We start from the raw sequence: 24,615 nt of genomic DNA on the forward strand, positions 1-24,615 counted from the left end.
ATGGGAGGCAGTTGTGTGTGTGTGTGTGTGTGTGTGTGTGTGTGTGTGTGTGTGTGTAAGCCAAATGACAGTTTGTGGGAGGCAGTTCTTTTTTTCTACCATACAGGTTCCAAGCATGAAGTCAGGTTGGCAGGCTTGGCAGCAAGCATCCTTGCCCATTGAGCTATCTCACCATTCATCAAGGACTATTAAAGTTGAAATATGAGGTCTTCCTTGCTTGATTGAGGTTGTGGATCTTTCAGGAAGTTGTCAGCAGCTGAAAAGATCATGGGGATACTTTGGTTGCTGCAGTGAAGCAAATAGTCTGGAATTCAAAACCTGGGCCCTGAGTACAGGTTTACATTTTAGCCCCCTGTGTGACCTTGGCAAACTCTTCCTCTGGACTTCTTGTCATTTTAAGATGAGAATAGTAATGCTTGTTCTACCTATTGCTAGGGTAGTTGTGAGAATCAGGTTAAAGGTGACCTTTAAAACGGTTATGCAGTGTAGTCATGTGAGGAACCAGCTGCACCTGGATTGATTTACTCAGCATGTGAGGCAGGTATGGCATTACTTTTCTTTGATCTCTGTATCAGCTAAGTTTTCCCTCTACCCCATGGAAGCAAATATTCAATTACCATATGCGTTTCATACTCCAAATCTTCCAGGAATGAGCTCACTGCACTGATCCACTGTAGCAATGCAAGAGCATTTGTTGATCTGACTCCAAATTCTGTTTGTTTCCATCCTCTTCCTTTCTGAATCTACATATTTTTTTTAAAGATTTATTTATTTTCATACATAAGTAATGTCTTCAGACGCACCAGAAGAGGGTGTCAGATCTCATTATGGGTGGTTGTGAGCCACCATATGGTTGCTAGGATTTGAACTCAGGACCTTTGGAAGAACAGTCGGTTCTCTTACCTGCTGAGCCATCTCACCAGCCCTACATATTTTCTTTGAAACCAATTTAGAGAACTGCTTCCCAACCACTGGGAAGAGAAAAGAATCAACAAGTCTGAGTTACACAGAGGTCTACTGGTCTAACACCAGCTTCTCCCCTCTTCCAATTTTCTTTTCCTGTCTTATATTTTACAGAGATAAAAAATAAAGGCCAAGTTTGTATTTGATTAGAGATAAACAGTAAATGTAGGTCTAGTAACTACATATTGAAAAATTGGGGATCCTACATTTTTGTATGTAAAAGTAAATATTTGAAAGTTGTGCTAGAAATCCAGGACCCTATCCCAGGTTATTTATTTATTTTTATTTTATGTGTATGGGTGTTTTGCCTGTATATGTATATGTGCACCACACGAGAGCAGTAACTGTGGGAGGAAGAAGAGGGATCAGATTCCCTGGAACTAGACTTACAGATGGTTGTGAGCTGCTACATGGGTGATGGGAATAGAACCTGGGTCCTCAGGAAGAGCAGAAAATGCTCTTAACTGCTAAACCATCTTTCCAGCTCTGCCAGCCTATAACCAGAATTTACAGAAAATAAAACCTCTGATTCTATTTTTATAAGATTCTCAAATAGTTGCTACAAGGGGGTAGAGTGCTGAAAAAAGATTCTTTCAGCACTGGGATTATAGATCAGCTGAGAGCACATCACCTAGGGTATGCGAGGCATAGGGGTCAACTACCTTCATAAGGTAAGGAGAGAAACTGATGTTTTTTTTAAAGCATAGGAGAATGGTATTAATGGAAGAGGGCAGAAAAGAGAATTCTCTATAAAGATTACATACAGAAATTAAGGACTAGAATTTTAATCTCTTAACATTTTTCTGGCTAAGTGTTGGTGATGCACCAGTCCTAGCACTCAGAAGGCAGAAGCAGTCAAATATTTATGAGTTTGGATTCTTTTAACCACACAGTACTCAGGGCTTTAACACATAGATAGATTCTTCCTTAACCTTTCCCTGATGGCTTTGAAATATCTCCCTTTGGAAAAGGCCATGTTATTTAGGAGGAAAATGTCTTGAAGAGATAGGTATTTAAAATATCCAGCTGCTGTGTCCAGTGTGATGATTACTAACCACAACTTAATGATATTTAAGGTAAGACTAAATAAATGACATTTTCTATTTTTCACTCACATTTTAAGTGTATATTAGTCATACAAGGCTAATGGCTACTACGTTAGATGGCACCACTTTAGAATGATGTAATGTTCTAGGGAACCCCAAGGCCATCACTTCTATTCCTGTGCCTTAGGGTTCTCATATCTAAGAAAGAATGGTGGATATCAAAAGCTCCATTCTTCAACTTGCTGAGTGATTTAGAATTCAGTTTTGGAGCTATGCCTCCTTTCACCTTTTAGTCTTTCTGCTACAGTTAGAGCAGAAGTATACCCAGGGGAACATTAGGCTGCTAATTTGTCAAATTATGCTGTTTCCATTTCCTACTCCCTTGGTGGAAGGAGAAAATGACCTGAAGGTATGCTTATATCAGAGTTCCTTACATTTGTGCAACACTTTATGGGTCATAGAACTCTTTCATGTTATTTTTTCATGTTATACTTTTGAAATATTATTATTACTATTTTAGTATTTTTATTGTTGTTTATATATATATATAAACTGTAGCTGTCTTCAGACACACCAGAAGAGGGCATCAGATCTCATTATGGGTGGTTGTGAGCCACCATGTGGTTGCTGGGATTTGAACTCAGGACCTTCAGAAGAGCAGTCTGTGCTCTTACCCACTGAACCATCTCACCAGCTCAAGTGTTTGTTCTTTGCACAGCCAAGTTCACTAGGGTAGAATGTCCCCCCAAATGGTTCGATGAATAAACCCAACTTCCCATTTATCTTTTATTGGAAAGCAAAGTATTACAGATCTTAGTGCATGCTGGGCAAGTACCCAGGCCTACCACCCATCTTCTCCCCAGTCCTTTGATCCTATTTTATACTTTACTTGTAGTTGTGAGAGATTAAAATCATCAATCTGATGCTTCTCTTTCTAGTAGAAAGAGAGAATCTCTAGTCTTCTGTTAATCACATTATCAATCTTCTAATGATTTGACCATGGCCCTTTTATGCTGGCCTTATTTGGGAGAGGCAGAGAAAGAACATGACTCTTGCCCACTGGCAATACCCATATAAGTGCAGTAGAAGGTCGTGTGTGTGTGCCATGGTGTCACAAGGAAAATGAAGTGAAGGGCACTAGAAGGGCAAAAGAATTTTGAGTTTTGGCAATAAGTGGAGGAAAATGGGAACTAGAAATGATTTCTTAGAAGATATTTCTTGTAAAGGGTAGGAGTGTTTGTCCATGAGGTGGTCAGTGGTAGCCTCACTGAAAAGGCAATGTTTCCAGTAATCCCAGCACTGGGGAGACTGAGGCAGGACCACTGTGAGTTTGTGGCCAGGCTAGGCTACATTTTGAGTTCTACTCCAGCTTGGGCTACAAAGTGAGGTCCAGTCTCAAAATAAATAAAAGAAGCTAACAGTTCATCAGTGATTCAAAGATAAAAGCGAGCCACGTGGTCATCTGCAGAAACAGTTACAAGGAGACGACCATGACTCTGGGAGTTATTGTTCTTGACAAGCACTGAAGCAGCCAAGTGTATGAAGCAGAGGGAACAGGAAAGGAAGAGAGAACAAGAATATGTGAGGGACTTGATAGAAACTAGATCATGGAAGAATTAGCAGAATTGGAAGGACTTGGACTTTGACTCAAAACTGTATGAGAACCAACATGAGTGCTTTGAGCAAAAGAGTAAGACCTCTAACATGTGGTGGTAGTTTTGACAAGGACAATAAAAATAATTATGAAAATGTTATATGTGTATATACATTTATCTAAATTTTTAATACTTATGAGTATGTATGTGCAGCTGTGCATTGCCCGAGGTGATGGAGTTCTAGACCATTGTGAGCCACCTGATATGGGTGCTGGGAATGGAACTTTGGTCCTTCATAAGAACAATGTATATTCTTAACCACTGAGCCATTTCTCCAGTTTGTGCATGCATGCGTGCGTGCATGTGTATGTGTATGTGTAATTATGGTCTTTAAGACAGGGTTTCTCTGTGTAGCCCTGGCTTTCCTGGAACTCACTCTGTAGACCAGGCTGTCCTCGAACTCAGAGATCTACCTGCCTCTGCTTCCCAAGTGCTGGAATTAAAGGCGTGCCACTACTGCTGGCCCTTAAAATTTTTTTTTAACTAACAGTGGATTAGTTGGAGGGTGTACACAGGGCTAGTTTGGAAAGACTCTCTGGAAAAGATTCCCCAGAGGAGGAACATAAGAAGGACCGTGTATTCTATGTTATCTCATTAATCACATGGCCTTCAGGTAAAGGGTGACTTTACTGCAGGTGAATTTCCCAATCAGTAATCTATTAGTTAAATCTCTCATTAATAGTTCTGTTTGGTTTTCCAGTGTTTTAACCTTTTGAAAATTAGTTATCAGTAGTTAAAATTTTAGATTCCAGACCTTTAAGGAATGGCAACATCAAACCATTGAACAAAAATGGACTTAACCGGTTTAAGTACTGGTACTAGATGTGTTAAGTTTAGGTACTAGATGGGTCCTTTTACCAAAGCAGGTATTGTACTACTAGTTGAATCTTCTAATGTTACCCCTAAACTGAGACTAAATATATTCTACACATGTAGTTGCTGTCACATAGAAAACCTAAGAGAAAGGAAAACAATTTTTGTCTCTGTCAGAATTTTCAGTTATGTGACCTACTTCACTCATTTACCTGGACATGATTAATTTTTTCCCATTGTGCTGAAAGTCAAACACAGGACCTTGTAAATGCTTGAAAAATAGTCTCCCACTGAGCTACAACTCAAACCTAGTCCTTGTTAATTTTTGATCTTGCAATTCTCAGTGTGGAAACAAGAGGACTGGACTCTTGAGTCCTTGTACCTTAGTGTTTTTGTTTTTGTTTTTGTTTTGCAAACCATCCTTTGATCCCAATCATAACTAATAGTCTCTTTAAACCTCAGAAGTAGACCAAATTAATTGTTCTGCTAAGAGTTCAAAGATGCTAGTGGGCTTTATATCTTGAGAAGGCCAATTCTCATTTCCTTCCCCCTTCTAACCTGCTAGGGTCCCCAGCCTGGTGTCTGTGACAGAGAAAGAAGACACTGGAATTAGTAATGTGCCTATATCAATAATGTATAGCTTGTGCCATAGCCAAGGAGAGGAATACACACTGGTGTGTGTGTGTGCGCGCGCGCACCTGTGCATGCACGCACATGAGTTCAAAGAAACTGTAAACATATGAGCTGTACACAGCTGTTCCCATTCATCATCTGTCTACCAAACCTATTCTCAGTGCTAGAGATATAGCAGTGAAGAAGACAAGGCAGGTCTCTGCTATAATGAAGCTTATATTCCAATAAAGTACACAAATAATAACCCTGGCTGATTAGAAGGGCGGAGGGAATGAAAATTGGCCTTCTCAAGGTACAAAGCCCACTGGCATCTTTGAATACTCTTAACAGAATAACTAATTTGGTCTACTTCTGAGGTTTAAAGAGATTATTAGTTATGATTGGGATCAAAGGGAGATTATTTCAAGTAATGGAAAGTTTTATGAAAAAATAGAAGCAGAATGATTTGATGAAAATTTTCTAAAAAAGGCAAACTGTGTCTGTAGGTGGGTATGTAAATGTACTTTCAGACAGAACTGTGTTTGAATTCTGGGTACATATATTTATGCTTATTTGTATTTGTATGTGTAGCCCAGTGGCTTTTGTGACTAAAATGTTTCTATATTAGTATATATGGTTTTATGCAAATGTATATACAAGGGTGAGCTGGTACGTGAGTATACACACTGGGGTTCATGCAGAAGGACACACATGTCAGCATTCGTGGAAGTTTTGAAGTTTCTTTAGCATTTGTCAGCGGGCAGCTTTTCTGCTTCTGGCATTCAGGGCCATTTGCCAGCTTCCTCTGTCCTTGTCCCGTCCCGTTTTAGTAAGCTTGCTATGCTTGGCTTCTTGAAGCCCTAGGAGGGTTAAAGCCAAGGAGAAGATAGCAACTGACTCATCAAGCCAGAAGCTGGACATAAGCTAATCATTTCTGTGTAACTTCTCTCAGTAAGAAAAGGCCTGGCATCTTTGCCTGTCCATGTCCCTTACACTGTGAGGAAATAGTCCTGACTTGCAATCAGAAGATCTGAAGATCTATTCTTGGCTCTGTCACTTATTATTGTGTGACCTTGGCTAGCTAGTTCTCTCTAGGTTTCAGTTTCCTCCTTCATAATTACCCTGGATAGTAAAGGGGGAGGGAACACAGATGGCTTGTTGGGGATGTTATATAGTATTGCATCTGAAAAAGGAAGAGGAAGGTTTTGAGTACATACAGTGGCACGGTGAGAAGTGTGGAGGAGGGTGGGCAGATGACTTGGTGAGTAAAGGAGCTTGTCACCAAGCCTGATGACCTAGGACACACATGATGGTACTGAGGAATCAACTCCTCCAAGTTGGGCTCCGACCTCTATACATACACCATAGTATGCACCTCTCCAAACAAACAGACAAACAAACACAGAAATGTAAAATGGAATTTAAAGTGTGGAGGTAGGCATGAGCTTTGTATAAGGAAAGCCAGAAAGAATACACTTAGAATAAAATGTAAACTTAGCACTCCTACAAGACCCTATGTGATTTGGCTGATGTATAGCTCTTGTTCTCATCTGTTACTGGCTGTATTTCAGTCACATCAAGTTCCATTCTGTTCTTTGAGTAGGCCTCAATACTTTTCTGTTTGATGCTTTTTGTGCACAGAATATTCGTTCTAAGAATAGACATGGTTACCTATTTCTTTTTGAGGTCTTAGCTGAAATAGCACTTCCCCAGGACTTCCCCAGACTCTTATCTAAAGGGGTTATCTCTTAATAGTGATCAGTATATAAAATGCACATATCTTTTGGCCCTAAAATTGTATTTCTAGTAATTCATTCTATGAATATATTTACAAATGATATATGAATAAAGATGCCATTGAAGTATTACTTGTTAAATTAATTATAACATAGAAATAGGAAATAAAGAGCATGTAACCATTCTTGATAGAGAATGGTACCAAGCCATATGTTTATATTTTTAAAAAGCAAGCTGATTGAGTTATACATGTAACATTTGTTCAGTTTATTAAAGCTGTACCTCAGTGGTAAGACACTTGCCTAGAATGTCTGAAACTTGTATACACACACACACACACACACACACACACACACAGCTATCCAACTGCTTCTGTATGATGGCACATGCCTATAATAGGAGCCCTTGGGAATCTCTGACAAGAGGATTGTGATATTAAGGTAATATCACATAGGTTTATACAGTCTCAAAAAGAAGTAATAACTAAACTCCCGTCATTTGTATTGAAAATTAGAATATGTACGAATACATGTCTATAGACATCTTTGTCTAACAAGTGTGTCCCTTTTCCTAAACCTTACTACCCCATGCTTGGCTAGACTTTTAGGAGCTTATCTTTTTAAGGTCTAACATTTTTAAGTTTATTTTTTAAGTTTCTGCCTCCATTGATATCCTAAAGATCTTATGAATGATGCTAAAAGTATAGGCATCCTTTGAAGTCATTATTTTGGTTACTCCACATGAGATTTCCATACTAAGAGTGGCCTTATCTGCCCATTGTCTCTAGAAAGTTATACAAAGTATCAGTTATAGTGGTTGTCATCAGGTGGGGTGATTGGGAGATGTGATTAGGAGGGACACTTATCAGTACATACCTTTTTATGCAGTATCACCTCACCTATATTACTTATTAAAAATCATTAAATAGCAGTAGAGGAAAGTGAGAAAAATATTCTTATATCTAAATTTTCACATGTAATCATGGTACTTCCTTTGTATATGTTTGTTGTTGTTGAAACAAAGTTTCATTCTTTTAGCCCAGGCTGGTCTAGAACTTACTCTGTAGCCTAGGCTGACCTTAAACCTTTGTAATCCTCCTGCCTCAACCTTCTGAATTTCAGGATTACAGGAATATGCCTCTGTACCCAGCTAAAATTGTGTATTTTTAAGATATTTTCCTTGTTACTCAGTTTTCTATCACTATATTTTATTTATTTATAATACTTATCATAAGTTAAAATTATCCTGGTGTAATTGTTGATTGTATATTACCTACAGTATTGTTAGCATACAAGATCCACAAAGTCAGGTATCTTGTACATCAGTGTCTTGTTCTGCACATGTGTTTGGCATGTGGTAGTTGTTAAATGAGCAAAGAAAGAATGACAAAAAACAAACAAACAAAAAAGGCCAAACCTAGGGAGTCAAGAGACAGAAACACAGAAATTATGTTACAGAAAGTGAGTAACAGTTTCTTTTCCTTTTTTTCTTTTTTAGTTTTTCCAAGACAGGGTTTCTCTGTGTAGTCCTGGAACTCACTCTGTAGACCAGGCTGGCCTTGAACTCAGAAATCCACCTGCCTCTGCCTCCCATGTGCTAGGATTAAAGGCATGAGCCACCACTGCCCGGCGTGGGTGACATTTTATTGAGTTGTTATTGAGTTGAAAGTTATTTATATACCTTTAATCCCAGAACTAGAAAAGCAGAGGAGGTGGATCTTTGTGAGTTCAATTCCAGCCTGCCTGGTCTATATAGCGAGTTCTAGGCCAGGCAAACCTACATAGTGAGACTCTGTCTCAAAAAGAAAAGAAAATTATTTTCTTTATTACTTTATTTAATTTATATACTCAGAGGTAAGATCTCATTTAGCTCAGACTTACCTGAAAGCCACTGTGTAGCCAAGGATGATGCTGAACTTCTGATCCTATGCCTCTCCCTTCTGAGCACCAGGCTTATGAGCATGTGCTGCCTGCCCATTTTATGCAGTGTTGGAGATTGAACCTAGGGGCTTTATGCATGTTAGGCAAGCATCGTACCAACTGTCTATATTCCCAGCCCCTAGAATGTTTTTTATTTTTGAAAATGTTACCTCTAGAATTAAAAGGTAAGTACATTCACTTCAGAAGTTGTTTTGAACTGGAGAGATGGCTCAGCAGTTAAGAGCACTGACTGTTCTTTCAGAGGTCCTGAGTTCAATTCCTAGTAACCACATGGTGGCTCACAATCATCTGTAATGGGATCCAGTGCACTCTTCTAGTATGTGTCTGAAGACAGTTGCAGTGTACTCATATAAAAAAAAAAATTGATAATCATTTTTTAAAAATAAGTTGTTTTATTTTTATAGTAAAAGTTGTTTGTTTGTTTGTTTAGCTAAAGGGTTTTTAGCAAAATGGCATAGCATGTAAATGTGCCTGTCACTAACCTGATAACCTGAGTTTGATCCCAAGAACCCAAATAGGTTAGGGAAAGATCTCTGATTAATACTTTTTGTTAAGCCATAAGAAAAATAAAGATTTATAAAAGCCAATCGTGTTCTCTGAAATCAAAGTAATAAGAACTATTGCAGCCTAGGATTATCTTATCCAAGGAAAAGAGAGATGGGAAAGCAGTGCTCAAGGTGGGTGCGAAGGCTTGCACCTGTAATCCATTCTTTGGAGTCCGGAGGCAGACAGGAGAATTGGAAGTCTGAAGCCAATCTGGGCTGCATAGTAAGACCCTATACCAGGACAAACAAAGGAAAGAGAGAGGGAAGGAGGGAGAAGAAAGCCAGTGAGATGGCTAAGTGGCTTGAGTGTTACCAGTGCTAGCCTGAGATCTGAATTCAATCCCTGGTCCCATATAAAGTCCAGATATGGTAGTGGACACCTGTAATCCCAGCAGTGCTGAGTGAGATGGAAGGCAGACAGGAGAGCTGCCTGGGAGCTCCTGAACCAGCTAGCCTGGAACACAGCAGAGCAGAAACAAAAGATCCTGCTTCAGCACGGTGAAAGGCAAGAACCAGCGCTGACCTCTGCATGGGCACCATAGAGTGTGTGTGTGTGTGTGTGTGTGTGTGTGTGTGTGTGTGTGTGTGCGCGCGCATACACAAATAAAAAGATTGTGTATTCTGATTCAGTATGTCTGAGTTGAAGTCTAGTAATCTATATTCAAACAAATTCCTTAGGTAATGGGGCACAGGTAATGTGAAGACCCTATTCTACATAACAATATAGCTTCTTTTCCCCACTCATGTTTTTCCTTTAGTAGCTCAGTCTGGCCTCAAGTTTGTGATCTTGCTTTAGCCTACTTAGTGCTGGGATTATAGGCATGCACCACCATATCTAAATACCACAGCAGTTTCCTCATGCCTTTTTTTGGGAAAGGTCTCATGTAGCCCAGACTGGCCTCCAACACTCTAAGTAGCCAAAGATGACTTTGAATGTTTGATCATCCTACCCTTACTTCTCAAGCTCATGGTGTGGTATCAGGGGACTGGAGAAACTGGATTTTCTTCTGGAGGATCTGGGTTCGATTCCTAGCATTTACATGACAACTTATAATCATCTGTAACTCCAGTGCCAGGAGATCCAATGCCTTCCTCTGGCCTCTGGTGGCAATAGGCATGCAAGGTGGTACACATGCACACATTCAGAGGAGACACTCATAAACATAAATTTTTAAAATTAGTTAAATGAAAAACTTACAGAAAGATGTAGCAGAAGATTCATTGACAGGAGAGTGTCAGGCATTGATATGAGCGGATGGAATTTTGTGACTGCTCCTGTTTTATTTATAAGAGAACAAAGATGTATCCTTAATTACTGATTCTTTCTGGTGTATTTCAGGGAGGGCAATGAGCCAGGGGAGACCATCAAGATCACATACCGTGAGCTCCTGGTCCAGGTGTGTCAGTTCAGCAATGTTCTCCGTAAACAGGGTGAGTATGTGTGTGGGAGAGGAACTAGAGGACCTAACCCTGAAGTATCTGGGGAACTGGTGAGAAAGGGGACAAGAAATGGGAAGGAATCTTGTAACAGGAACAGAAAAAGTTAGCCAGGAAGGGCCCTCTGAGTGGGAGGGAGCAAGGAATAGCAAGCAAGGCCCATAGTCTCTGTCCTGTCTTTTTTCCTATAGGTGTTGAGAAGGGTGACCGAGTGGCCATCTACATGCCTATGATCTTGGAACTTGTGGTGGCTATGCTGGCGTGTGCTCGCCTTGGGGCTTTGCACTCCATTGTGGTAGGAGCTTGGGCTGGTGAAAGGAACCAAGGGTGAGGGACAGGTTGTGGAGAAGGAAATTGGACCTGGATGGTGAAGGCTCATAAATATAGGTCCAAATCAGTTAGTCAGTATCCTCTGGAACCCTGTTTTGGAGATGCTGAATTTCATGAGCACCTCCCTTCCTTGATCAATCCCTAGTCCTCCCTCTCCCCTCAGCTTTTTCTTCCCCTTTTCTAGTTTGCAGGCTTCTCTGCAGAGTCTCTCTGTGAAAGGATCTTGGATTCCAGTTGCTGCCTGCTCATCACTACAGGTGACTAAGTCTTTCACTCCTTCTCTAGATCCTCCTACACCTCAAGTTTGGTCTCCAGTCTGCTTGCTGATTTAGGGCTACTTGGAATGGAGGGTAGGGACTGCTTGCCTGCCTTCTCCTCATCTGACTGTATCTCAGCTGACTGTATCTCAGCCCAAGTCATCTGGGAGAAGCAGAGTCAAGAGGCCTATTTAGGAAGGGCCCTGTGGCCATTGGGCCCACTGGGGAGCATGGTGTGTACTAAGGCCTGGAATGTTTATTGCTCCCCAAAGATGCCTTCTACAGGGGGGAAAAACTTGTGAACCTGAAGGAGCTGGCTGATGAGTCCTTGGAGAAGTGCCGAGAGAAGTAAGTTTGCTGACCTACTGGCTACTAACCTGGCTAACAGGATCTTTCTCCACCACCAGCTTCCCTTTGTCCTTGCTATATACTCCCAGAGGGGCATGGGCGCATCTTGTCAACTTCTTCTATGCAACCAGGCCAATACGTCAGCCTTTTATTTTCTCCAGGGGTTTTCCAGTGAGATGCTGCATTGTGGTCAAACATCTGGGGCGGGCAGAGCTGGGCATGAATGACTCCCCCAGCCAGTCCCCACCAGTTAAGAGGCCATGTCCAGATGTCCAGGTGAGTCTGACTCTACTGTACTCTTCTGTGGGCTCTAATTCCCTCTCTTCCTATCCAAGAATTTCCTCCCCGACCCCTTTTTGCTTCTTCCTCATAATGCTGAGATATAGGAATAATCCCAGGAAAGCATCCTCTAGTAGGACTGGCTGAGAGCAGGAGTTTTTGACCTTCACTGTGGGTAGAGAAACCCTTGGGCTTTAGGGAATTTAGCGTGAAAAACTGTGAAGGTTGATAAGCACAGGGGACCCTCAGGGTTTAGGCTTGGCCTTGGAAATGTGCTGACTTGAGTGACTGTTCATCCTGATTGAACTGTGACTTGAATGAGCTACATTTGTGACTTTGGACCCATTATTTCTGCTGAAAGCTATAGAAAAGTCCCATTGACAGCTTATAGTTCTGAGGAGCATAGGTATGTAAATTCCAGGGTTCAGAAGGATAGAAGATTACTTAAATTCTCTGATTTGAAGTATCTGAGTAGTGCTGGGACTAGAGAAGCTAGCTAGTATGAGACTGGGGAGATTGGAGAAAATTTTGTACAGAATAGGGGTTAGGAATATAGAGGCTGAGGGGACTAGTGAAAGGGCAGGCTGGAGAGAAAGAAGGGAACTAGGGGTTTAGGGAACACTCACCCTTCCCTCTCACCTCTATCCTTGGACCCTGCTCATCAGCCTTTCCATTCCATGGGCTTTTAACAGGGTAAGCTGAAAGAGAAATCCAAGTGCATCCGACCCCAGGTATCCACTTCTTCACTGCTCTTGATCACTGCTTCCCTGTATGCTCCCTGTATGTCTGTATGTTCATCTGCTCTCTGTCTGCTCCAGTTCGTCTGCTCCAGTGAGGTTACTGCTAGAGCTAAGCCTGATCCCTTTGTTCCTGGGCCCCTTGATGTCCCTGTCATTCTGAAGGGTTATAGACTCAAATGTCTGGTGTTGCCTTTGTTGGCTCACATATAGCAAGGATATCAGAGTTAGCAACAGACGTCAGTTCACTCTTGCCACGTAGATTGTGTGTAGGAGAGAACACAAAGTGACTTTTCAGAAAGCATGCTCTTGGTTGGGCAGAGGGTAGAGCCAGGAAAGACAGGAGGCGTTTGGAGGAGGTATAGGCTCTGATCTTGGGATTTTACCATCAAGCGGAAAGTTAGACCTAGATTGCAAAAGAAAAGGGAGTTTTGTATAGGGCAGTAGAAAAGGGATTCCTAAATACATTTATATGCAACTTGGAATTTATAAACCATGTATCACTCTGACATAATTAAGTACTAAATTCAACAAAAGTCACACTGTAGGTGGTACTCAAAGCAGGTTAGTATAGAGCAGTGGCTTGGAGTTCAGAGGCCAAATTTTAGTTGTATAATTTCAGAGAAATCCTGTCTCTTCTCTAGATTTCACTTTATAGAAATCAGTAATAAAGAGATGATAAATGATTAAGCAAAATATATTTCCCACCCCTAAAGCAAAATATAAAGCACCCCCCCGTTCTTGTGCTGGTGGTACATATGAGCTCTTACTCTGATGGGACACAGACCTAGTTTCTAGGAAACTGTTTTTCTTACGAAATTTAGTCAAAGCCAAGCATAGGAATACATGCCTTTTTATCCCAACACTGGGGAGGCAGAGTCATAAGGATCTCTGTGAGTTCAAGGCAGTCTGATCTACATAGCAAGTTCGGGGCCAGCCAGGAAGGGAAGAAACAAAAACTAAATGAAACTTCTTTTGAAAGAGGTAACAAATGGTTTAGAATGGAGGCCAGAGAGCCAGACTCCTGGGTTCTAATGTTGTCTCTGCCACCTGCTACAATTGGCAACTTGGGCTTTCTTGTTTCAGTTTCTCTCTATATAAGGGAAAGATAGGGGCTGGAGAGATGGCTCGGTGGGTAAGAACACTGACTGCTCTTCCGAAGGTCCTGAGTTTGGATCCCAGCAACCACATGGTGGCTCTCAACCATCTGTAATGAGATCTGATGCCCTCCTCTGGTGCGTCTGAAGACAGCATCAGTGAATTACGCTGAAGCAAGCAGGGCCGGCAGAGGTCCTGAGTTCAGTTCCCAGTAGCCACACACATGATAGCTCACGGCCATCTGTACAGCTACAGTGTACTCATACACATAAAATAAATAAAATAAATCTTTAAAAAAAAAAGGGAAAGACAGTAACTGCATATCTCATAGGATTTTATCTCTCTTTATATTGTTTGTAGTAACTCCTCAATATATGTTAGGTGTTGTCACCACATTAAAACATCAGACAGACTGGCAGTTTCTAAAAGGAAGGCTGGACTAAATAAATAAATAAATCCAAAACAATACAACAATCACATTTCTTGTAATTCAGCCTCAAGCAGCGAAGGCATGGGTTTTTGTTTTTTGGAGATGAAAGTAAAGTCAGTCACAAAAACAAAACAAAAAAAATCCAAAACAAGTAAGCAAACAAATAAAAACAACAAAGAAAATTAAATTACCCTCACAAAGTTCAAGTTTGTTTGTGTGAAAACTACAGTAAAAACTGTAGAAACGCCGGGCGGTGGTGGCACACGCCTTTAATCCCAGCATTTGGGAGGCAGAGGCAGGTGGATTTCTGAGTTCGAGGCCAGCCTGGTCTACAGAGTGAGTTCCAGGACAGCCAGGGCTATACAGAGAAACCCTGTCTCGAAAAACCAAAAAAAAAAAAAAAAAAAAAAAAAAAGCTGTAGAGACGTTGGTAGGGTTGGTAGGTCTCCAGGCTCCTGCCTTGTTATATAGTCTTCAAAGGAAGGCCCAGTACAGTTCACAGGTGTCCTCAACCATACCACCTACAAACTCCATATTCCTCTTATATACCTGGTAATCTCTAAGACTCTTCTGGCCCAAGGACAAGGACCAACTCCTCAGTTTTTATTTTAGAAAACCCAGCCCTTTTCCTTTTTCAAGGCCACAGGCCTCATAGGCACACATTCACAAGCAATATTTGCTTCACTAACAGCTCATTCTGCTTCCTGGTGCTCACTATCAGCTCCACAGTTGGAGCACCACACCTACTCCACCACTCCGCCCCCCTCCACACACAGACACCCACAAAGGAAACAGTGTTAGAAGACTGTAAACATTCTCTCATTGCCAAACCGCAGTATAACTGTGTCTTATCCTGTGACAATTCAATGTATTATAAACCAGCACCATTTATAAAGAATATTGACATAGTTCCACTTAAAAGCATTAAAACCCTCAGCTCAAGCAATCATTTGACAGGACAAAAGTATCCATGTGGCAATGTTCACATACATTTATATAGATCATCCACTTAAAGATAGGGCATTCATGTTTTCTTGTGCTGGGACAGCTTTTCTGTCACATCCCCACACACATACCCCAATCCCTCTAAAACAGGGTTTCACTCTGTTAGTCGCAGCTGACCTGAAACTCCCTATGTAGACCAGGCTGGCCTTGAACTCAGCATGCCTCTGCCTCCTGAGTGCTGGGATTAAAGGCATACGCTGCTCTACCCAGCTTCAGTTTTAGATAATTTTTAGATAATTTTTATAATGCTCATATTCCAGAAATTTCAAATTCTCTTGAATAAAGGTCAGGTGATACAGAAAAACAGGAGTGATTAGAGAGTCATGTTCTAATTTATCAAGGTATATGTCTGACACTTTGGGGATTTTTAAAAAAAATAACAAATATTCACATAACAATATGGGTATATGACAATGTATTAGAGAAAGGAATTTATATAACATTGCCATGTCTACCAGTCAACCAAGGCCACTGAACAGTCCAAGAATCTAATGGAAGCTGATGTAACTGCATATCCTTGTAATCCCATCACTATGGACTCCAAGACAAGCCAGAGACCTTGTTCTAAAGTAATTTAAAAATAATTTACTGACTGTGAAAGGGCTTTATAAAGGGGATAAAGGGGTAGATAAAGAAAACCCCAAACATTTCTCACCATCTTAACCATTTCCCCAGTGGTCATTAAATGTACCCTTAACCTTTCTGACTTTAGTCTCTTTCTCTCTACTTGCAACAATCATATGTCTCTATTGAAATTTCCATGATCCTGTCAGACCTTTATAGCAAAAGGAACTATCCTTGTTTAAAAGCCCTTAAGGGGCTAGAGAAATGGCTAACATTAAGAGCACTAGCAGTTCTTGAGGGGAACAGGGCTCCAAGAACTCACATCAAGTGGCTCACAACCGGCTGTAACTGCAGTTCCCAAGGATGCAAAACCCTTCTCTTGCCCAGGCATCTGCATTTCCATGGCACTCCAACATATATTCAACATCTATACACATACACATAAATAAGAAAACAGAAAAATGAGTGACTTCCCGTGGTCATATGTGGGTAAAAGATTGAACTCCAGTGTAATTTTTGAAACATCAAGGGAATCCAACTTCACCCAACAGAGATTAGACTGGAAAAACTAATTTTCAAAGAGGTAACATAGTCGGGAAAAGGAAATAGTTTCAAAGGAGAGGTGAGAGAAACTGCAGGATGGCAGATCCTGAAGTCATTATCAAAGTTAATCAAGCATAGTAGGCCATCCCTTTCCTGAGAGGAATTCACCTTTTGCTTCTCTACTAACTTGAGACAAGACTCCCTGCTGAGTGGAGCCTGTCTCAAGTAGGAGCTGCTATGAGAAACCCTATCAGCTCGGCTCTACTTCAATAAACACACCAGAGAGAAACTCCAGGGTGGGGTGGCTTCCAAACACATAGGAAAAAAAATCCCTGAATCCAAATCTGTTGAGTTCTCTTGCTATTAACTAACAGAATTAAGTGCCTCCTCACCTGTAGGCAGTGACTAATTTTGTTTTTCTGAATTGTGTGGTTGTCTACATTTCTGCTTATGTGCTACCAGTCCTATAGTATGTATATGTGTATTCAGGCTATGTATGCCTAGTTATTTATCCAACAAAAATGTCTTTTGAGTGTCGAATGAATTACTAGGTGCTAAGGCTAGAGGGAAAATACAGCTATGCCACCACCCTCCTAGAGGTCCCTGTCCAGTTGGAGGGAGATAATAATCAAGAAGAAAATACCTGGAAATATGTGTTGTATGGGAATAAACCAGGTGTGATGAATAATAACAGGTTGGATGGGGGTGTCAGATACTGTTCAGGGGAGTCTTTCTAAGAAGGTGGCACTTCAGCTGAGAGCTGCAAGACGTGAAGGAGCCGGTAACGTGGCATTCCTTAGAGTAAGCCGGGTAAGTAGGGTTCTGGGGTAGAGGAAGAACAAGAATGGCAGAGTAAATCTATTCTCTCTGCTCATTGTACCCGTGAAGGCCCCTTTCCTTTCCTTTCCTCCTATGTAGGGCCTTAACCCCTCCAGGTACCAGATAGGCTGTCTCCTGCCTTTATCTTCCCTGCCCATTCCTGTCTTCCCCCAGATCTGCTGGAACGAAGGGGTTGATTTGTGGTGGCATGAACTCATGCAGCAGGCAGGAGACGAGTGTGAGCCCGAGTGGTGTGATGCTGAGGACCCACTCTTCATCTTGTACACCAGTGGCTCCACAGGCAAACCCAAGGCAAGTGTGCGTGCGTGTGTGTGTGTGTGTGTGTGTGTGTGTGTGTGTAAGGGTGAGAAGTGAGTCTCTAAGGAAGCTTGGGGTGACCAACAGAAACTGTTAGAATGAGTACTGTGAATTCGAGTGATATGGGTGACTCAGATACACAATCTAAGAATGTAAGTGCCGGGCAGTGGTGGTGCACGCCTTTAATCCCAGCACTTGGGAGGCAGAGGCAGGTGGATTTCTGAGTTTGAGGCCAGCCTGGTCTACTGAGTGAGTTCCAGGACAGCCAAAGCTACACAGAGAAACCCTGTCTCAGAAAAACAAAACAAAACAAAAACAAAAACAAAAAAGAATGTAAGTGGTCACTTATGTGTGACATCAGGGTTTGATAGAGGAGATGGAAGAGAGACAGATGCTACGAAAGGGCAATGGGAGGATTAAAATCTTTAAGAAGGGTCTTTTCCCAGCTCTGTGCAGACTCTATTTGTTGGTCAGTAGAGGTGGACACAATACCACAACCTGAGGCCCCATTCTCCCCACAGGGTGTGGTGCACACAATTGGAGGCTACATGCTCTACGTGGCTACAACTTTTAAGTATGTGTTTGATTTCCACCCGGAGGATGTGTTCTGGTGCACAGCAGACATTGGCTGGATCACTGGTCATTCCTATGTCACCTATGGGCCACTGGCTAATGGTGCCACTAGTGTTTTGGTGAGATGGGAGCTGGGCATGGACAAAATTCTTCTGGGTAGCCATTTCCAAAAGTTTCTTAGTCTAAAGAAGGGAAACGTATACAGGGACCTAATTCCTGGAGGAAGAGGAATTTTGAGGGGTTGTATATCCTACTAGAACATTTCTTGACTTATGTGGTCAGAGGGTAAAGACACAATTGGTCATAAAGGGTGAATACTGAACCTGAGGGAGTGGTAGGGACTGGATATTGGGAAGGGCCCAAAATAACCAGATCTCATCGGGGTCAGTTTGAGGGGATCCCCACATACCCAGATGAAGGTCGCTTGTGGAGCATTGTGGACAAATACAAGGTGACCAAGTTCTACACAGCACCAACAGCAATCCGGATGCTCATGAAGTTTGGAGATGATCCTGTCACCAAGTGAGGCCCTTCCCCATCTGTTGTCCCATAGGTATCCTTCAGAGCTGAGCACTGTCCTTTGTGCCGTTTTTTTCTATTATTCCAACTTCCTGACCTGGGATAGGGGAGGGTGCAAAGGAATGCTGAATGTAAGTATATTTTGAGTAGTGGTACTCAGAATTTTCCTCTCTTCCACTCTCCTGCTCAAGGCATAGCCGGGCATCCTTGCAGGTACTGGGCACAGTAGGTGAACCCATCAACCCTGAAGCCTGGCTATGGTACCACCGAGTAGTAGGTTCCCAGCGTTGCCCCATTGTAGACACCTTCTGGCAAACAGAAACAGTGAGTAAGGGATTCAGGAGGCTAGGGATTAGGGACCGTGTAGGGAAAGTGATCCAACCCCTAATCTCTGACTTCCACAGGGTGGCCATATGCTGACCCCTCTCCCTGGTGCCACACCCATGAAACCTGGTTCTGCTGTGAGTAAAGTACTTCTGCTGGTCCTAGGCCTGGCAGGGATAGGATTTGGGGCTGTTGGCCTATTAGAGAGTAGGTTTCTGGCCTGAGAGCTGTGAGGAATTTGGGGCTATGGGGCTCTATGGAAGCTGAGACAGAGTTGCCTCATTCTTCTTCTTGGATTGTGCCTCTCATTTGCTTTTAGTCTTTCCCATTCTTCGGTGTAGCTCCTGCAATCCTGAATGAGTCGGGGGAAGAGCTGGAAGGGGAAGCTGAAGGTTATCTGGTAAGACTCTAGGACCTTTGGGAGAAGAAAGGGTCTGCTAAGGGTACTTTGTTTTAGACTTTATAACCTTATTTTCCCTGGTAGTTGCTAAGGACAAATACAGTTGAGAGTTTGTCCTCTGCTGAAAGACACCCATGGAGATCCTTCCAAACAATTTCCTGCATCTTTATTTTTTGGCACATAGGCTCTTAAGGGTCCTTATAGATTATATTCCAAGATTTGTGATGATAATCTTAATCCTTCCTTTGACATCCATTTCTAGAAAAAAAGGAGTCTTTGTAGTTTAAAGACTAATCATGTAGGCTCTGGTGTCAGCCTGCCTGTATTCAGACCCTGATTCTGCTACTTCTGTGACTTCAGATAAGTTGTTACCTATGGACTTTGAATGGAATTTTCTCATTTGTAAAATTGGGTTATAATATGTATAAATAATAGTACTTTTATCTCCTATACTTTATTAAATTAGATAATCCATACAAAAGGGTTAGTCTGGAACTTCACAGTTAATGGTTTGTTTGTTTGTTTTTGTTTTTTTGTTTTTCAAGACAAGGTTTCTCTGTATAGCCCTGGCTGTTCTGGAACTCACTCTGTAGACCAGGCTGGCCTCAAACTCAGAAATCCACCTGTCTCTGCCTCCCAAGTGCTGGGATTAAAGGCGTGCGCCACCCCTGCCCCACATAGTCAATGTTCTTAAAGGTTAGCTGTTGCAGTTTTTGCGGTTAGTACCTGTCAGATCTCAATCTCATTTTACCTTTCCAAGATCAAGTTAGTAACAAAAGCAGGACTTGAATCTAAGCTTTCTTACTCAATCTAGAATTCTGCTGGCACAGAATTCTTTTGATTAGAAATTATTTATTTACTAATATAGCTTCCATTTTATTTGACTTGCTTGCATCTAATTGAACCTGCTTTCCTGAGTAATTATCCAAAAGAAACTCAAATTTTCTGATATTTATTACTCACAGAACACTGTGCTAGACAATTTTTCACATACTAGTAATTTAATCCTTATAATAACTTTAGGATTTATTATTTACAGATAAAGGTTCTGAACTTCAGCGAAGCAAAGTAACTTATCTGAGGCCACACAGAGTTAAGATTCTAAGCCAGGCTCATCTATCCCCAAAGCCTACACTTTGCACTACTTCTCAGGGATGGCATTTAGAATATTTTCCTCCAGGTTTAGAGATGCTATGGTTGTCTGCCTGTGAGACAGCCTAGAAAATGCGATCACTGTACCTTCTATATCCCCAGGTGTTCAAGCAGCCCTGGCCAGGGATCATGCGCACAGTTTATGGGAACCACACACGTTTTGAAACCACCTACTTTAAGAAGTTCCCTGGCTACTATGTGACTGGAGATGGTGAGCCTTAGCTGTCCTGTCCCCACCCCTCTCTCTAAGACATGTACCTTCCATTTCCAGAAGAGGTGGCTAGGGATGAATAACAGAGACAGGAATATGCCTTAATGTCTGAATCTGGTATCCAGGAGAACTACAATGAAGGCTCTAAGAGCAGGAATGAGGCCTGCAGAGATGGGTCAGTGGTTAGGAGCACTTGCTGCTCTTCCAGAGGACCCAAATTTGGTTCCCAGAACCCATGCCAGATAGCTCACAATCACCTGTAACTCTAGCTCCAGGGGATCCAGTGCCCTCTTCTGTCCTTGGTGGGCACCCACACACAAGTAGATACACTCAAACATAAATACACACACATATAGTAAAAATAATTTTTTAAAGGTTTACTTACTTAAGTACACTGTAGCTGTCTTCAGACACCCCAGAAGAGGGCATCAGATCTCATTATGGATGGTTGTGAGCCACCATGTGGTTGCTGGGATTTGGACTCAGGACCTTCGGAAGAGCAGTCAGTGCTCTTAACCGCTGAGCCATCTCTCCAGCCCGTAAAAATAATTTTTAAAAAAGAGCAGAAATGAGTGTTATAGGAACAGTCTCAAGATGGCACCATCTGAGATTAGATGTCTAGAGAGACTGGCTCTTATTTTCTACTCTAGTGTTAATAGAGTTAGGGCATATAGAAATATGTATTACTATGTCATGTTGGGCTTCATATCTAGAGCCTATTTATTCATTTTCTGTCTACCAGTTCCTCTATCTTGCAGTATTTATTGAGTGGCTACAATGACTAGGCACTCATCTAATGAGTACATGGTATATTACTGTAAACACTGTCAAATTCTTCTATCTTATGAGGCTCACATTTTAGTAAAGAGGGGACAGACAATAAACCAAGTTTATTGGTTGAAAGTTAGTCATAGTTAGAGAGACATGGTATGAAGAAAACAATGAGGTAGTGTCTTCGAGGATGGCCAGAGAAGGCCTGGGGATATAAATGGGATCAAGCACAGAGAAATCCACAGTAAGAATATTACAAAGAGTGGATACAGCCTTGAAAAAATAAGAAATGGACTAAAGGCTGTGAAGCTGGACTGAAGTAAGCCTAGGGAACAATACTTAAGTTGGAAAGATAGCTAAGAGGTAATACAGAGTTATGGAGACATGGAAAACAGTCTAGATTTTATTCAGAGTAGTGGATGTGGCTCAGTTGGTGGAATACTTGCCTACGTATGTATAAAATTTTGGAATCTGTCCCCACCACTGTGTTAAACTGAGCACAATGCAATCTTAGAACTTGGGATATAGAAGCAGAAGAATTAAGAATTTCAAGGCCAACTTTGATACATAGTGAATTTGAGGCCAGCCTGGGGTGCATAAGACCTTGTCTGAAAAGGGGAGGGGGGTAGAGACTAAGTAGCTCAGTAGTAGCATGTTTGCTAGCATACCTGAAGTCTTAGTCCTGAGTGTCATACACACACACACACACACACACACACACAGAGAGAGAGAGAGAGAGAGAGAGAGAGAGAGAGAGAGAGAGAGAGAGAGAGAGAGAGAGAGAGAGAGAGAGAGAGAGAGAGAGAGAGAGAGAGAGAGAGAGAGAGGCTGGCTAATTAGTATCTGGAAAATAATTTTGAATGTTCTAAAAAATATACTTGAGATTGGGTATATTATTTATTGTGATGGAACAAATTATTTCCAAAGTTAACAGCTCCAAACAACACATAGTTTCTTGAGGATAGGGATCTGGGAGTATCTTGGCTGGGTGGTTTTTAGTCAGGGTATCTTGTGTAAGAATCAAGCTCTTAGCTGCTGCTGTAGTCATTGAAAGGTCTGACTTAGCCTAGTGGGTCTGTCTACATGCTGGCTCACAGGGCTTTAGGCCGTAATCCTCAGGCAGTTGTAAGCTGCTTGACATGGATGCTGGGAACTAAACCTTGGTCCTCTGGAAGAATATAAGTTGAAGTAGGATCTCTCTATAGGGTTACTCACATGGCACCTGGCTACACCCAGAACAAATGATCTGGGAGAACAGACAAAGATGAAAGCTAAAATGTCTTCAATAAACTAGAGGATGGAGACTGGTGGGGCCATCTTGGAGGCTGGATGCTAAGGCAAACAAAAATGGAAGCCAGAGCTGGGTGGTAGTGGCACACGCCTTTAATCCCAGCACTTGGGAGGCAGAGGCAGGCGAATTTCTGAGTTCGAGGCCAGCCTGGTCTACAGAGTGAGTTCCAGGACAGCCAGGGCTACACAGAGAAACCCTGTCTCAAAAAAAAAAAAAAAAAAAAAAAAAAAAAAAAAACAAAACAACAACAACAACAACAAAAACAAAACAAAACAAAAAAATGGAAGCCGGAAAACTTGTTCAAAGATCCCAGTAAGCTACTGTAGTAGGTGTGGCAGTTTTACATTATAAATCATATGTCCTGCTCTAAGGTATTAACTGGTTGAACATCTTCTTCCCAGGCTGCCGACGGGATCAGGATGGCTATTACTGGATCACTGGCAGGATTGATGACATGCTCAATGTGTCTGGTGAGGGTCCTATATCCCTGCCCATTTTATTAGCTCTCTCCCCTAGCAACTCCTAGACAAAAGCTTTGAAAAGAGCCAGGACAATCCTATTGTGAGACTGTATAGAGTATGTCATTCACTCCTGGTCCCAGGTTTTAGAGGAAAAGTATAATGCATGCAAGCACACTCCAAGAGAGAGGGTCTAGGATGCTCAAGACATGCTCAGAGGCATGACATTAAGAGTGAAGGAATGCCTTCCTATTTGACCAGGTCAGACCGCCCTGCAGGTACAGATGGGAGCAAGAGCTAAGGCAAGGGAGGAGAAATCCCTCTCATGCACATCCTTTCTCTTGACAAGGACATCTTCTGAGTACAGCAGAGGTGGAATCGGCACTTGTGGAACATGAGGCTGTTGCAGAGGCAGCTGTGGTGGGCCACCCTCATCCTGTGAAGGGTGAATGCCTCTACTGCTTTGTTACCCTGTGTGATGGCCACACCTTCAGCTCCACCCTCACCGAGGAACTCAAGAAGCAGAGTAAGAGCTTCCTGGCTGGGCAGGAACTGAAGGGTCTGCAAATTACTGGGAGAGGCTGCAGCAAATTAGACAGACCCCAGGGAGTCGGCTTTTCTTCCTGTCTTCATTAGTTTCCCGCTGGGATAATAACAGCCAACATTTTTTTTTCTTTTTTCTTTTTTTTTGGTTTTTTTCGAGACAGGGTTTCTCTGTGTAGCCCTGGCTGTCCTGGAACTCACTCTGTAGACCAGGCTGGCCTCGAACTCAGAAATCCACCTGCCTCTGCCTCCCAAGTGGAGGGATTAAAGGTGTGTGCCACCACCGCCCAGCAATAGCCAACATTTTTAGAAAACTTTCTCTGTGTCACCACCAGGATCAATGCTTTAAATGCTTTATCCCATTTATTCCCTGTAATTACCCCCATGAAGTAGATCCTGTTGCTACTCTAGTTGTAAAGAGAAGAAACTTGAGGTGCAGAGAAGTTGAACTGCTTGCTCAAGGCTGTGCTGCCAGGGCTGAGATTTAAACTCTAGCAGGCTGATTCTAGAGACCAAGTTCCATGAACGTGGGTTAAAATAAAGCAAAGGAGAAGAGACGCTGTTCAGAGAGAGTGGGGAGCAGGAAACCTCAGGATGACTCTAGGCAAGACTCTGAGGAGGAAATCACTGGAAATAAAGTCATGGCTTTAGGAAGCCTGGCAAACGGCACTAAAAGCATGTTTGATAATTTGTTGGTTACAGTTAGAGAAAAGATTGGCCCCATTGCCACACCAGACTACATCCAGAATGCACCTGGCTTGCCTAAAACACGCTCAGGTAAGTTCAGAGTTCCCCAGGAATTGGGACGGGCTGCAGCCCAGTGGTGGCAGGTATGTGGGTGAAAGTCTTTAGAAGGGATGGGATCAGTCAGTGCTGCTACCAAGTAAGAAGAGGTGT

General features: G+C 42.1%; 1 protein-coding gene across 5 annotated transcripts in view; it reads left to right on the forward strand.

Annotated features, from left to right (window-relative positions):
* Positions 1–24,615, forward strand: part of Acss2 (acyl-CoA synthetase short chain family member 2) — a 35,885-nt gene that overhangs the window by 10,428 nt on the left and 842 nt on the right. For 4 of the 5 annotated variants that reach the window (XM_031372418.1, XM_031372420.1, XM_031372421.1 and 1 more), the window contains 16 exons: positions 10,651–10,742; positions 10,940–11,043; positions 11,263–11,335; positions 11,608–11,683; positions 11,845–11,959; positions 12,655–12,693; positions 17,333–17,470; positions 17,998–18,168; positions 18,438–18,571; positions 18,760–18,892; positions 18,973–19,029; positions 19,212–19,292; positions 20,547–20,655; positions 23,119–23,187; positions 23,525–23,701; positions 24,421–24,495. In XM_031372418.1, coding sequence (XP_031228278.1) covers positions 10,651–10,742; positions 10,940–11,043; positions 11,263–11,335; positions 11,608–11,683; positions 11,845–11,959; positions 12,655–12,693; positions 17,333–17,470; positions 17,998–18,168; positions 18,438–18,571; positions 18,760–18,892; positions 18,973–19,029; positions 19,212–19,292; positions 20,547–20,655; positions 23,119–23,187; positions 23,525–23,701; positions 24,421–24,495 — 1,643 coding nt within the window. The remainder of the gene's footprint in view (positions 1–10,650; positions 10,743–10,939; positions 11,044–11,262; positions 11,336–11,607; positions 11,684–11,844; positions 11,960–12,654; positions 12,694–17,332; positions 17,471–17,997; positions 18,169–18,437; positions 18,572–18,759; positions 18,893–18,972; positions 19,030–19,211; positions 19,293–20,546; positions 20,656–23,118; positions 23,188–23,524; positions 23,702–24,420; positions 24,496–24,615) is intronic. The other variant, XM_031372419.1, reaches the window with a different exon arrangement.

The sequence above is a fragment of the Mastomys coucha genome, unplaced genomic scaffold (genome assembly GCF_008632895.1).
Source record: "Mastomys coucha isolate ucsf_1 unplaced genomic scaffold, UCSF_Mcou_1 pScaffold15, whole genome shotgun sequence".
Lineage (NCBI taxonomy): Eukaryota > Metazoa > Chordata > Mammalia > Rodentia > Muridae > Mastomys > Mastomys coucha.